At 41.4% G+C, this 14909-nt stretch overlaps 1 protein-coding gene across 9 annotated transcripts in view; it reads right to left on the bottom strand.

Annotated features, from left to right (window-relative positions):
• Positions 1 to 14909, bottom strand: part of RABGAP1L (RAB GTPase activating protein 1 like) — a 225841-nt gene that overhangs the window by 86106 nt on the left and 124826 nt on the right. For 8 of the 9 annotated variants that reach the window (XM_032697201.1, XM_032697204.1, XM_032697202.1 and 5 more), the window contains 3 exons: positions 5661 to 5735; positions 2121 to 2246; positions 603 to 746 (listed from right to left, as the gene is read on the bottom strand). In XM_032697201.1, the coding sequence (XP_032553092.1) occupies positions 603 to 746; positions 2121 to 2246; positions 5661 to 5735 (345 nt within the window). Of the gene's footprint in view, positions 1 to 602; positions 747 to 2120; positions 2247 to 2329; positions 2725 to 5660; positions 5736 to 14909 lie in introns of those variants that run through there. The other variant, XM_032697208.1, reaches the window with a different exon arrangement.

Raw genomic sequence — 14909 nt, 5'->3', positions numbered from 1 at the left:
CTTGTGACCCATTTAAATCAGAGAGGAATTCCCAGTGACCAAAGGAAGTACTGGTATTTTACCAGAATAAACATTCCAGACTGCCCATCTATTCTGACCGGTTTTTTAAAGGAAGTGCAGGTATATCTATGGTTCAGACACACACCATTTTTACCAGGAGTAGTGTGTTCCCAGTTGGAATAGCAGGGAAAAAACAAAAGGAAGGAGCTTCATTCAGCTGTGTTTGTTTCATATCAGGTCACCAAAGCAACCTGCACACCCTTACTGTCTGTGGGCACTTGGAGAGCTTTTCCTAGGAAGTGTCTTCAAGAAATTACAGTTTCTAACTCTGAAAAGTCATTTAACAAATTAAATGAAGAACAGATGAGTGCATCAGATATTCTTAATTAGATCCCTCAACAAAGAATGGGGCAATCCACAGTTCTCATTCTAAAACCAAACCAGCATTTCACTGAACATCTTCTATATAACCACGGTTTCTACATAATTTAGTTACACACGTTTTGAAATCAAACAGCAAATGACTCCAACTAAATGAAATAAAACAAGAGGACACATTTGTGGAGTGGAAGAAGGGCTTTCTGACTCAATAGTTTTTTTACCTCACAGAGTAGTAAGTCAATGATGTGGAAGACCATGCAGAGTGGAAACTTGGCAGTGAAGAGCGTGAGGAACCACTGGGATGCATACATGTGAGCTTCCAAATTGAGGTCTGAGAAGTGGCTGTGCAAGTCTGGTAACTGCTCCTGGAGCAAAGGAGAAAAAGAAATGTTTCAGGATTACCCATTAATCCAAGTTCTTCATCTACACTGACAGTAAGGACCACGTTGTTAAACACCAAAAACCACAACAAAGTGAAATCCTGGCTTCTTTTGAGCAGTGGAAATATGTTTCTTGATAAATTTCAGTGCTCATGGTTACAGTTTTTAGTGAGATATCCACAGTGGATTCTATCATAGTATGAAATAAGGTACTGAGATTATCCTGAGGAATTACAAAATCTTCAGCAGTCAAAAGGCAGAGAGGTTGTGAAACCTATGTCAGAGTGTGCATTTTTAAGTTATCCCTTTGCTCTTGATTTGCTACAAATGTTTCTGCCACAAAAAATAACAGATACTAGAACCAGATCACCTTGCTGAGCTTGAAAGCAATAGAGCACAGACAATTTCTCTAACTAGGAGCATATATAAACACCACAAAATAAGCACTGAAAATGCTACTGTACAGTGATGACATATTAAGTTAATAAAGTATCTTTGTTAACAGTATATCTGTTAATAAAATTTGTTTTATTTGTTAATAAAAATCTTTGTGAACATATGTAAATATTGAGAAGTATCACATTAATTAGTAATTCTACTCTACAAAGTAGATTTGACATCTGAAAAAAAAATCATTAAATTAAAACATTAACAGTGGTCTGTTTGGTTTGGTTTCAGTATATGCCACAGAGGTATCTACGGTCACCTGTGACAACTGACTTCATCAGCCTTCACTGTGGTAACACAAGGCCAGGGCTTAATGAACTGTTAGTAATTCCTTATTAGTCAGAACAACGTGTAAAACTTGCAGTAGTTTAATTCTGTTAAACTGCTCGATGAAATAATTCCACCTGAAAAAAGAGCAGTGCTTTGAAGAGACAGCAAAACGTGCCAAATGTCCTCCACTGGGTTGGTATTTCATAGGCATTGGGGTGTCCTGATTTGCCTGATCTCTTAACCACCAGCACAATTCACAGAAAGTAGGACACTGATGGTGGCAGTACAAAGGATACACCTTGGCCTTAATAGCACAGAGACATCCTCTCTAAGCAACATCAGGGAACAGGGAAGAGAGGGAGTAAGCAAACAGAGAGAGGGGAAAAAACACAGATACCCGCTCTGCTTGGATACAAAGATTAGCAGTAAGACTGGTCTTTGAAAGACAAAAAAACCTGGAAATACATTTGACTCATGGTGTTTGAATTGAGCTGTAAAGCCTTCCTTGCTTTGGTTCTGTCCCACCTCCAAAAGGAGAGGGGTTTTATTGTCCAGCAGCTTTTGGAAGCAAAGCATGAATCTCTTCTTCATCCCAGCATTTCCATTTATGACAGAAGGAGAATTCGTTAACTCTGGCCCCACCTGCATTAACTTCTCCAGCTGGAAAAATTTGCAATGGAGATCTTCAAAGTTATTTCTGTAGAGGTCCCTCAAGCCATAGTCATACATTATTTTCACAAATACGCAGAATGCCTGCTCCTCTGGCATCTGTTGGGAAAAATACACAAAAACAAGGTTAAAATCAGAGCTGAGGCTGGAAATGCCTTACACAGATACACACTCCTAAATACCTTAGGCACGATGAATTCAGAACAGGGATATATCAAAACTTTCAGCAAAGCCTCTGAATGTAGAACTGAATAAGTAAAATATCAAGGGCACTGTTCTCCTTGATGAGCACTTGGATTTGGCTCTTTTAAGGCCTTCTCTGAAGAAAATGGAGGATCAAATCACAGGTTCCTGTACATATAGATCCCTACAGCAGCACAACTGGCAGTAGCATTCCTTCTGCCAAACAGGGATGAGAACAACCAGTACACAACTCACAGGTACAGAACAATTTAAAACTGAAAAAAAAAGAGAGAACAAAAATAAAATAAAAAGGCAACGACTCATGACAGTGATTTCCACTGAGAGAGATATGGTTAAAAGGGGAAGATTCAGGAGAATTAAGGTACAACCGACCCTTACTGAGAATAATGCTCATCTGCTTTCATCCAAACACCAGGACACTGAACTCTGAAATCAGGCTTCCCACGATTCCACCAATTAACATCCTGACTTTTTCAGAAGCCCTATCACCATAATCTCTATTTCATTCTGACCAAAGTTTCTCATCCAACAGAGATTTGGGAGGTGGTACCAACAGAAGCTGTGTGAGTCACTCTAAACTCACATTTTTTGGCTTGAGCCCACTGAATGCTGAATTTGTGGGAAGCCCTGTGTCACAAAACCTCCCCATCATCTCCCTCCCTTCCCCCGTGCCTTCAGGTAACACCATAATAAGACAGGCACAAGCAGGTTCACTGCAGAGCCCAAATCAAGCTTTCAAAGACATTAAAAACAACCTTTCTTTTGAAGGCACCAGATTGTAGGAAATGAAAACAATTACTGAGGATCAAGAACTCTTGACCTTTTAGTGTATTCACTCATTCGGTCTCTTGCCAACTCCTTATCCAATATAGTGACAAATAAAAGCTTGGTATTTTCTTCAAAGGGAATTTTAGTCTCTTGATATTTACCTCCAGGGTTTCATCCTTTATGCTCAGCCCATGATTAGGGCCTGTCTCCAGGGCCATGGACAGACACTTTCATTTTCATTTTCAGACACCATAAAGGAAAGTAACTAGTTAGCATAGTAGTGCCAGCTCAGCTGCTGGCTCCCAGTCCAAGGCTGATTCACCTTGGACAAGTTCTTAGCCATCTCAAAGCTCTTAATCGCAATTCTATCTGGATTTATCCGGATGCAATGATCCCCACTGACAGCAGATAAAAGCTGCAGACAAAGTAAAGGGAAGAAATGATTTTATCCTGACCAAAAGGCTCAAACCTGCTATGTAAGAAGGATGATGAAAGCAAATTTCGGGGGTTTTTGGTCAAACTCCAATAATTTCTAATGAAATAGAAAACAGGTGCTCATGCACAAGCTCATCTCCCCTGCATGCTCAGTCAGACACTCGTGCAGTGACAGCTGTTCCCCCGAGACAGGGAGAGGGAACAGAGGCCAATTAGGTCCCCAAGTCCTTGCTCTCAGGGGACAGAGGGTCTCCAATATTACCAACCCTAAGAATTCAGAATCATACGTCGGGTTTTCAATAATTATTTTATTCAGTCAGAACACAAACTTTGGGTATTGCTAGTCTGATTTTTAGCATTAAGATAACAAAGGGCAAATATCTATTCTTTGACATTTTCGGGTTTTTTTCACAGAGCAATGGCTCTGAAAAATAGACAAGAAAAAAAGTCAAAAACTATGAGACTTACAGTAAAATGATTAGAGTTGGCAACACTGTCCCCCTGTGATTAGAAGTTACCTGCTCATCCTTGATGGGAATTTCATCAAAGCAGCAAAATCACAAAAATCAAGGATGGAGGTGCAGGCTACCCAGCCACCCCTGAAAGATATCTAACTGGAGAGGAAGGATACCCTGTCCCAGAAAAAAAAGGGAAAGGAAGGGATCTAGAAATCCATGCAAAGACAGTAGAGTTAGAGAGGGCCTTACAGGCAATCACAGCACACAGACTGGTTGGAGAATTTGAGAAAAACAAGAGTTTGAGGACATCCTGGGAAGCTGCCAACTTACATGAGCTCATTGAGACTGCTTCCCTTCCCCCCTTTCTATGAGAATTTCACTTTAATATCCTATTATGAAAACAAACGTTATAAAGGGCATATTAAAATGAGTGTAATTTCCATTTAGTATTCCCTGTGTACAGGGTAATTTCTTCCAACTCCAGAAACACTGGAAACAGAGGTGATTCTCTGTAGTAATGACAGCAAAGAACCGAGGGAGAGGAGCTGAAGTATCAGTCACATGTTAAGAATGCGACACCCACACGTTTCCAAACAACTCTGGTATTGAAAATGGCTTATTCTTCCAGTGGAACTTCAAAATCCTGGTTTGGGTAAAAAGTAAATTGCAAAATAACTGTTAAGAGAAGCTAATTTGCAGTATATGTGGGATTGCAATAATGTGACTAATTCATGTTTATCCTTAAAGGATCTAAAGCTTCTCTGCAACACTGTCACTCTGTATCCTGTTCCTTAAATCTTCCAGGAGTTATAGCTCTCCCTAGGAATCACAGCTTAAATTAATCTGAATCTGAGTTCTCAATGCCTTAGGAAGCGTATGTGTAACATATATACCAACAGCTGACTCAAGCCCACAATCCAAAACATATTTTAATCATGATTAATAATTTACTAATTAAAACCTGACAGGAAAAGCAGGCAAGAGCCTGAGTAAGAGTTGTGTTTGGGGTGGTTTATTCTGATCTACTTTATCTGAATAAATACTTGAACAAATACACTACTTGAATCTGCAGAGATTTTCCACTGAGACATCAAAGGCAGAGCATCTTGCAAACTATAAAACCTGTGTATTTATTTATCTATCTCCAGACATATGTGCAGGCATTTATACAGGAAGTAATGGATCAAATTTTGTGCAGTTTTTGGTTACAGGCTAAAATATCAAGGTTGAAATTCAGCTTTCATACACAAGATATTATAAAGTGTCCCTAGGAGAAAAAGTCTCACTAAAAATTAATGAGACTGCCTGCTTTGCTGAGCTACTCTGAGAATGCCTCCCAGAGTTAAATCCCCCATAAACACAAAGGGAGCTCACCAAGGTGACAACTAAATTAAAAGAAAATATTAATATGTAACAAATCAGCTTCAGGTTTTGACACAGAAGTACTTGACAATTTAATGGATTTCTCTCAGATAAAGCAAATCTAGATTCATAAAGATAGAAGCCATTAGTCACTATTGCCAAAAAGCAACAAGAGGAAAATGAATACAGGCAAATAAACAACAGTAAATATCTGTCAAACAGCACCACTGATTTTACAGCTGCTTTGGTTTCAGATATCAAAGCTTTCATTTTGCAATTAACTCACATGAAGCAGAAGCACAGCTGCAAGGAAAGACTGTCCCTGGCAGTAGCCAATGTCCTCATCGTAGACAGAGTAGGCCTAGGGGAAAGGAAAGGCAAAATGTGTTTAGCATCCCTATTAACATGTTCATTAGCATGCACCCACCACCACCAAAATGGGCTCCCAGCAATGAGAGCTCAGGGTATGGCCTTCCAGTATCTGAGGGGCTCTGTGGGAGCTGGGGAGCAACACTCCATTGGGAACTGGAGGGACAGGACAAGGGGGATGGGTTCAGAGTGCCAGAGGGCAGAGTTAGATGGGGTATTGGGAAGAAATTCCGTCCTGTGAGGGTGGTGAGGCCCCAGCACAGGTTGCCCAGAGAAGCTGTGGCTGCTCCATCCCTGCAAGTGTTCAAGACCAGGCTGGACGGGGCTTGGAGCAACCTGGGACAGAGGAAGGTGTCCCTGCTCACGGCAGGGGATATAACTGCATGAGCTTTAAGGTCCATTCCCACCCAAACCAACCCATGATTCTCTATGTAACACTACTCAGGCTAAAATAATAAATGGGGTGAAACCACAGCCACTCTCGCACAGGTTTTCAGGGCTCTTCAGAAAACACCCACAGGTCACTCTCAACCCTCCACTGATGCTGTTACTGGTAAATTTTTGTTTTCCAAACAGCACGAGAAGAGTTGGATGCAACTTCCCTTCACCAAAACCCAGGATAATTCTGCTGAGCACTCTACTGATATCACAAATGTGATACAAAACCCAGGGTAGTTTGTGCTGTGGGGAGAGTGGTTGTTTGGTTTTGGAAAAACAAGTTCTGACATCATGGAAGCAGAGGACCTGAAGTTAGAAAATGCCAAGAACTACCATAGCCCGAACATTTCATAAGGAACAGCCTTTCCATGCCCTTGTAACACCGAAGAATGAACAAGACTCATTTTCCTATCGTATGACTGACATGCTTTTTTCTTACTCTTAAAAAACCCCCAAACTAAAATAACTAACCTTTCCTTCCCCCTTACTTTTCCAAGACAAGAAGACAGATCCTGTTTTTAAAGAGATGTCAGAGGATGTTAAGAATTCAAGGAAACTCGAGAAAGTTTGAGCAGCAACAGGACTGACATCAGAGGGAGAGACATTCCTGAGGGAATCAGAGAGGTATTGAGGCTACAGCCAGGGAAAACAAAAGCAAAGGGCAGAGCCACGGGGAGGAACAAGCCACAGGAAGCAGAAGATCCACTTTGCCTATGTAGTGGTTTGAACCAGGTTTTCCCCCTGCAGTTGAAAATGGTAAAACCCCAGGGGGTGGTGGTCCTGGAAGTTTTGAAGTTTTGTCCAATGAGTGCTTCTGCAAAATATAAAGATATCACAACCAAACGGAAAAGAAGGGTTGTAGAGAGTAGAAGAAGGTAGCCATGTTGTAGGAGCCACGAGGACAGGGCAGGAGCCCTCTGCGGGGCCTCTGCCCACCCCCCACCCCCCAGCCCCAGTTGGGGGCTACAGAGACGTGGAACAGTGTTAAGATGGACTATGTGTCTGTAGCTATGAAGGCTGGGAGTTTTCTCTCCACTGTGGGCAGCGGCAGGAGTAGCGGTAGCCGTCACTGACCAGAGAAATGGTGGCAGAGAGCCAGGACAGATAAGAACTGAACTGTAGAAGCAGCGAAACAAACATGCAGCCAAGGAAGACTCAGAGTTGCTCGAGCCGAGATAGAGAGCCGGCAGCTGAGAGACAGAGTTTTGGGGGTAAGAACTGAACCAGATCCCCCCAAAACCCTTGGAGACCCCTCCTAGAGAGAGGAGGAGGAGATGGACTCCTATTTGAGAGGAGTCTTGGAGTACAGCAGTACTGGAGAGAGAGAAGCTAAGAAGCTCAAAGCCATCCCCGAGCTGGACCGGGACGGTCGGATGGAATGCAGAGGGGGGTAACCTTGCTCCCTCCGCTGCTGCTGCCACGTTGGCAGTTGAGACAGAGCACAGGAGCTCTGGTGGAACTCTTGGGGCAAAGACTTTCAACTGAAAGCTGCCCAAGATGTTCTGACTCAGGAGTGAATCCCCTGAGGAAGGGACTTTCACGAAGATGCCCCTGCATTTCGTGATATACCTGTGGTGAAGCGAGTCTTGTCCCTGCTGGCAGTCCACAGGTGAGACCTTCGCTTGGAGTCGAAGGAGAGCCGAGGGGCTTGGAGACCCCCTTGTGTGTATTGAAAAGAGATTCAGCTACAACAATCCAGTTGCAACTGCTGCATGGAAGACAGAAGAGGAGCTGCTGCCCTAAATGTGGAAGGGATCTGTCCTTCTTCCCTCCTGGACTTTTATTTGGAGGGGAGAAGAGATTTGATCCATTGTAAATACTTATGTCATGGTAGAGATAGTTGAGCTCGTGTGTAATGTATTATAATATTTATTTGTACAGTCATTGTAATATATTCCCTTTCCCCCATTTTGAGTCTGGTGTGTTTTTGTCTGGAAAGAATCATCCCACATTAGGTTGAGATGTGGGAGGGGGCTTAGACTAGGGAATTAGATTTTTGGGGATCTCAAACCATGATAGCCTAGAACACCACATTTATCTTCTTTTTTTAAGTCTTAGGTAAAAGCAAGATTGCAAATGCCCCAAATGGAAGATCAGAGACACTGGGAATAAACAGTCAGAGGTGCTGGGGAACCAAACCCACCCAGGACCATCCTCCAGTATTCCAGAGGCGGCTATGCTGCCTCTCCAGAAGGTAATCACTGACTGAAAAAGAGATGTGACTTTTCCAACCAACAAAACTGCAAATTAATTCTCCCAGAAATGCTGAAATGGAGGCCAAAGCATAAACTCTTTAAATCACTTTCCCTCTTCATTCAGATGGGCAAAACTTCATATTTGTGAGGAATTCTGCAATGATTCCAGGAGACAGGATTCCTGTAGATACCACCTGAGTATTCCTTTAAAGGTCACCGTTTCTGAAAAACTCCCCCCATACATTTCCCTTTTGAAAAGCTGCCCTGGGACCTGCGGCTCTTTGCCCTTTGTCTCCACTGCTCACCACTGTTTTGAAGGCTGTTCCATGGAATTAGTCAGGAGCTGAGTGAAAATAATCCCAGCCCACTGCTCAGGTTCAGGGGCCATGCAAATTCACGAACATCAGTCACAGAAATCATTGGAAAAAAACCCCTTTAATTAACCATTTCAATCTGCATACTAGTTTGAACCAGCTCTAGCCACTGAAGCCAAACAGAAAAAATAATTCCAGAAATGCACAACACAAAATTTGGATTGGGGGGGAAAAGGGATGTTCTCTTCAAAAAAATTAATTTAAAATTACTCTTCAGTTACCAAGCACTAAATTAAGAGAAATTACGTTAAATGCTTAAATTAATGTTGCATATGACTAATTAGAACCATCTTCTGATTATTCACCATCATGAGTATTTATCTATTTGTTCCCCCAATTAATCAGTTATTATGCCTAATATTTTATATCTGTAGCATTCCTAAAAGATGTATTATTCCTGCTTTCTAAAGGCCAACTCCACCTAGAAACATGAGAAATTTGATTTATGATTTCTTCATACTATATAACAACGCTTCTAATTTACTTTAAAAATTCCAGGCTGAAAAATTAACAGCAAACTATCAATGCCTGGGGGTTCTCCTTTGTGAGAAGCATTATAGCAAATAATTTGCTGAAAATACCAATAAATTAATCCAAAGGAATTATTTTAAAGTAAGTATTGAGAAAGCAACAAACTGCTTCCAAAACTGACATAGATTGAAAAGTACAGGAAGTTATCAGAAATAAAAACATACTTCTTTTGAGATTGTGAAAGAAGCTGAAATTATGGCAAAATGAGGAGGGTGGAAGGAAGTCCTCACTCTGCACGTTAAATAGAAAAATATGAAGGAAGACCAGCAAATTCTCTCATAATCAACTTCCTGAGCACATCTGAACTAGTAATAAATCTACTTCAAACACATGCAGAGCAGGAAGGCAAAGTCTCTGCTTGGAAAATACATGGTCGATGTAAGAAAGTTTCATTTAAACTCCAGCAGAAAATCACCGTGAACTTTGTGACTGGTTTATTCCAGAAGAATCCCAGGGGTTGTCATCCTGATGAAACCATTTCTAACAGGGGGTGTGTTGAAGGATCTGTGTCCAGCTGAGTATCAGAAGGGATGATCAATTAAAGGGAATAAAAAAATTCAAGATTTATTGAGAACAGATGGTATTCACCCAAAAATCTTAGAGAGGGAGAATAAACTGGTAAACCATTACTTGCCTAAACTGAAACTTTTCTAAAAATGTTGATCCATAGAACTACAAATCAGCAAGTTCTGGATAATTTGGTTTAAATAAAAATGTGAAATTAATTAGTGGACACAGATATACATTGGCTATATAAGTGAAAAACTGAGGGCCCCAGTAAAAGGACATCATCATTAACAAACCTTTGAAGCAACCAACAACCATGGGAAAAAACCATTAACTGCTTGATCTGTGTGCTTTTTGAAATTCATTTCCACCAGGTCCTTCCCCAAAATCTCATCTTGACAAGCAGCTGTTATCAGATATGGGGACACAAACTTCACTTCAGAATTAGAAGTGAAGGTTCTCCTGTTAAATCAAAGCATTATAATCCCAGCAACTAAAGATTTCTCTTTAAGGAAGTCTCTAAAATCGACATGATTTCACTGCATCTACCCAATGCAAAGAGATTTCTGAAGCTTTATGCATATTACATTTCCAATTACACTATTTTATTTTTAAGTAACCTATGGGACTTGGTATTGCTGAGATATGACATAATTAACCGAAACAGCCTCAGAAATAAGGATGCTGCCTACAGATACCACTACAATATCAGATCATTAACAAAAGATCTAAGATTTATTATTTAGGATTTATGCTTTTAAGGAACTGAGGAACTTTCTCCTTCCACGTGAAATATGAAAACAAAGCAAAATCCCAAATCCCCTTTTTCCACTGCAGTCATTGTAATTTTGTAATTTCAAGAGAATGGGATCTCTCCCATGACAACCTGTGACAGTGTCACAGCCTTTTAACTGATTATTTTCTTAAACTCTTGGGGAACTTCCAATCACAATTCCCCAGTTAACTGAGACTTTAAATATTCTCTGTCTTGTAAGTGGGACTTAATGGAGGTTCTGAGTTGAAGCCTATTTTCTTTCATTTTAACTAAATGAGGATCTCAGAGAATTAAAACACATTTTGAATATTTATCTGTCTGCTGATGAGAACTGCTGTGCAGGTATTGGTACATCATCATCAGGAAGTGAATTCTTTGGAAGCAACAGTCTCCTAAAATGAAGTCCATGCTAGAGAACCACCTACATGTTGGGAAAGTGAATGAAGAATCCAGAGGTGGACAGAAATTATTCTCTAAAACAATTAATGGAGGGAAATCTCCCAAGATCAGAATCTTCTACAGGTAGAAACCTGCCAAGTAAGTAGCATCTAAAAGACAAACAGAAAGGAGGCTGATTTGAATTTAAAGCCCCAGATCTGGGATTTGTGTAACTGCTGCCTAGGGGTCCCAGCAGATATCAATAAGGAAGAGAAAGGAGTACGTCCCAAATTCCAGAATGAAATATTTCTCATCATTCTGCATCCTCATAAGCATGAAAAGGACTGGTTACACCTGCTGAATAACTAACTAGCAAATATCAGCCTTTACCACAGTGACTCAATAACACCGGAAACGAAACAGTTACAGCAGAAACTAAAGAGAGTTCATGAAAAATATTCCTGTAGTGTCTGTCTCACATTCCAGAGCTTTCAGTTCCCCTCTCGTGATTCTCACAGATAGAAATGACCTATGGATGCTGCTCAATGTTTGACACAGACACAGCTCTGTGCTGAAGTCTGGCTTAGTAGAGTTAAAAGTGTCTGAAAATCAGGTTCTGTCAGGAAAACATCCATACTTTGATGCAGACAATGTATTTTCTGACATGCTCGGTCGCTGAATAATTTTAGTGATAGTACAATTTCAAACTCCATACCTAAATTTATCATAAGGGCTAACAGCCTGAAAGTAGTAATATTCCTGTGACTGCAGCATTGAGGATGTATCACATTATACAAGGAATTTCTGTGCTAGCTGAAAACTGTATTTTTAGACATTAGTTACTCATTTATTGAGTATCAGGGAGAGGCACGTGGTTGTTACACAATGTGCCTTCCCCAGAGCTGGAAGGACTGAGGGGATGAAGAAATCTTCACATTTATTCAGGCAGGCCCCTGAACAGGCTCTTTCCAGCATCCAGGATTCCAGTGCTGACCTTTCCACCAGTGCAGGCTCAGCAGAAGCCCCGAGTGCAGGAACAGCGCTGCTGCCTCCTCGCTGAGCACAGATGCAGGAGAAGGAGCCTTATTAATACGTTAATAGAATAAACACAAGATAACATTAAAAATCCCTTGCATGAAACAAGACAACAATATTTACCAGAATTGCTCTTCAACCCAGGAGTAAAGAAAATAAACAACTAAAAATAGATGAAAAGTAATTCCTAACTGATCGTGTTTATGCTCCCATGTTTATCCTAAAATTGGCAAATAGACTCCTCTCTGACAAATAATAGCAGCAAAGTGGACAAACACTGCAACATCCCATTTGGAAATCTGAGAAGATGCTAAGGATTGAAAAATGTGGAAGAATAAGTGCACAGTGAGAAGAGGTGACTATTTGAAAAGAGATGCTGCAATGAAATGGAGATGAAAATGTAAAAAAAAGGATGAAAATTAGACTTTCAGTTCAGAGGCCAGCACTGAGCAGCAGCTCTGCCAAAGAGTAATCCATCATTCACAGCTTATCACAGGCATAGAAGCTGCTGGTCACAGAAGAACAACTCAAAGACATTTTCACACTTCAATATACAGCAAAGAAAGCCAAAAAAACCACCCATATCAGAGCCCAGTCGGTGTTAGCTCTGCTAGAAAACAGTTTATTGTTCCCTCTGCTAATGTGGGTACCAACAAAGACAACTAAAATGGAGTGTTCGCTCTCACAGCAAAGCAGCCACACACTGATCCTGCATGGAAAACCTTCAGGCAAGTGAGACTGGGATTAGGAACAAACTACGAATCTGAGCCACCAAGGAGATCAGGATTTAGTAACAAAACATGCCATGACACAAATGATTCATATCTTTCCACAGCACCTCGGTTCACTGCAAAACATGAACAGCAACTTGGAATCTCTGAGAGGCAATTCAAACATTTGATGAACCCCCAGGGAAGCGTTGGGCCTGTTTTCCCAGTCTGCCCAATAAGAACACCCACCCAGCCAACCCGATGGATTTCCCTGCACCGTGCTCCCTTTTTCCCATTGAAGTCACACTGGTTGTTTGTCCAATAGGAGTTACTTTAATCAGGAAATTAGGGAAAACACATGTCCTGTTAAATTCTGCACTGCACACACTGCAAACAGCTGAGAGGATTAATTGTGCCAAGTGCTGCGATTCCCCAGAGCATGGAGCTGTAAGTACATATGCAGCATGGAAGCAGGCCCAGAGCACTGCTCAGTTATGCATTGTAACAGCAAGAGACAGGTCTTTAAACAGAGCTGGAATTTGCAGAGTATTTAAACAGAAAGCATGTAGGAAAGGAGCTCTTTTCCCAAAAAATTTCCCCAAAATTCGCTCTGTGCACGTCTACCTTGTGCGGTGTCCTCAAGCGAAACCTCCAGTCTAGAATCTGGAACTCTTTTTGTTCCTTATCACCATTGTCAGCCTTAAACTTTATTTTTAGGTACTTTGTCACATAAATGTTCCACAACAGAAAAAGTTTCCGTCTTTCCTGAGTTCTTGCTGTTCTGAAGGTGAGATTAAGAGACGGAAGGAAAACTGACAGACCTGTTAAAATGAGGCAGTGAGCCTTTAATGGTTTTCCTTTTTATCTGACAGCTCAGATCATCTCTCATTTCAGTGGGGAATGAAGAAAACGCTCTTCAGCTTTTTACCCTCCCACTTGAGGACAGACCTTTCCCAGCCTTATTCAATAATCCCATTCTTCAAACCTCTTGCTTTCATATTAGAAGAAGGCTATGAATGCCCCACACCTCTGGTAAAAGTTATTTTAATAATATAAAGCTGCCACAATATTACTTTCAACAGAGATTATTACTTCTTATTCCCAGTGGAATGACAAGTTTATACGCAAATTAATTAGCTTTAAACAATATTTCTCTAACATTCACCAGATCAATCATAAACTCAAGGTCCAGTCAGACCCAGCCACAGTCACAATCATTTAAGAAAACTATGTGAGGATGAAGGAAAAGTACCTCCCTGGAAATCTCCACAGCAGTTGCGTCTGATCTCAATACTGGCAAGTAGGTAGAAACCATCAACTCTAAAATCATTAAATTTAGGAATAATGTCATGCTGTAGATTGGATATGACTGTTCTACCAGGAAGCAGTGATTCCCAAATCCTTCTCTGAACCAATGAGTACATAAAGAATGAGAGAGTCAGTAAGTCTTCCAGGACTTTTACAAAGCCTTCAACTTCCCAAAAGGCCCTTCCCAAAGGCTTTTTAGGGAACTAAGTTGCTATAGAAAGTCCTCTTACACACTCAAATAATAGGTTAAAGGACAGAAAGCAAAAGGCAGGAATAAACAGCTCTCACACAGAGTATGAAGGTGAGGTCACTCACAGAACCCTGCAGAAAGATGTGCTAGGGCTGATGCTGCTGCAAATATTCACACAAACCTTAAAGAACACATGAAGACAGCACAGTTACAAAGACTGCTGATGAGACAGAGCTGCTTGGAGCAGGGAATTAAAACCTGACTGCAAAGCTGCTGTACAGATCATGTTCTATCAAGAGAAAGTGGACAAGTGGGAGAGGGCATTCAACTGCAGGTAAATACAAAATGCTTCACAGGAAAAGCAGCCCTTGACCTGATAGACACACTGCCAGGCCTCTGATCCAGATGGCAGGTTCCCAGAAGTGTTTGGGTTGGAAGGGACTTTAAAGCTCACCTCATTCCACCCCTGCCATGGGCAGGGACACCTTCCACTAGCACAGGTTGCTCCAAGCCCCGTCCAGCCTGGTCTTGGACGCTTCCAGGGATGGGGCAGCCACAGCTTCTCTGGGCAGCCTGTGCCAGGGCCTCACCACCCTCACGGGGAGGAATTTCTTCATAATATCCCATCTAACCCTGCCCTCTGGCAGTGGGAAGCCATTCCCCCTTGTGCTGTCACTGCAGGTGTCAGACACCAGATCAGGAATTGTTGGGTCGGAACCACCTCG

This window comes from Chiroxiphia lanceolata, chromosome 9 (assembly GCF_009829145.1).
Source record: "Chiroxiphia lanceolata isolate bChiLan1 chromosome 9, bChiLan1.pri, whole genome shotgun sequence".
NCBI lineage: Eukaryota > Metazoa > Chordata > Aves > Passeriformes > Pipridae > Chiroxiphia > Chiroxiphia lanceolata.
The sequence above is the reverse complement of the archived record's forward strand: the minus strand, read 5'-3'. Positions and strand labels throughout refer to the sequence as shown.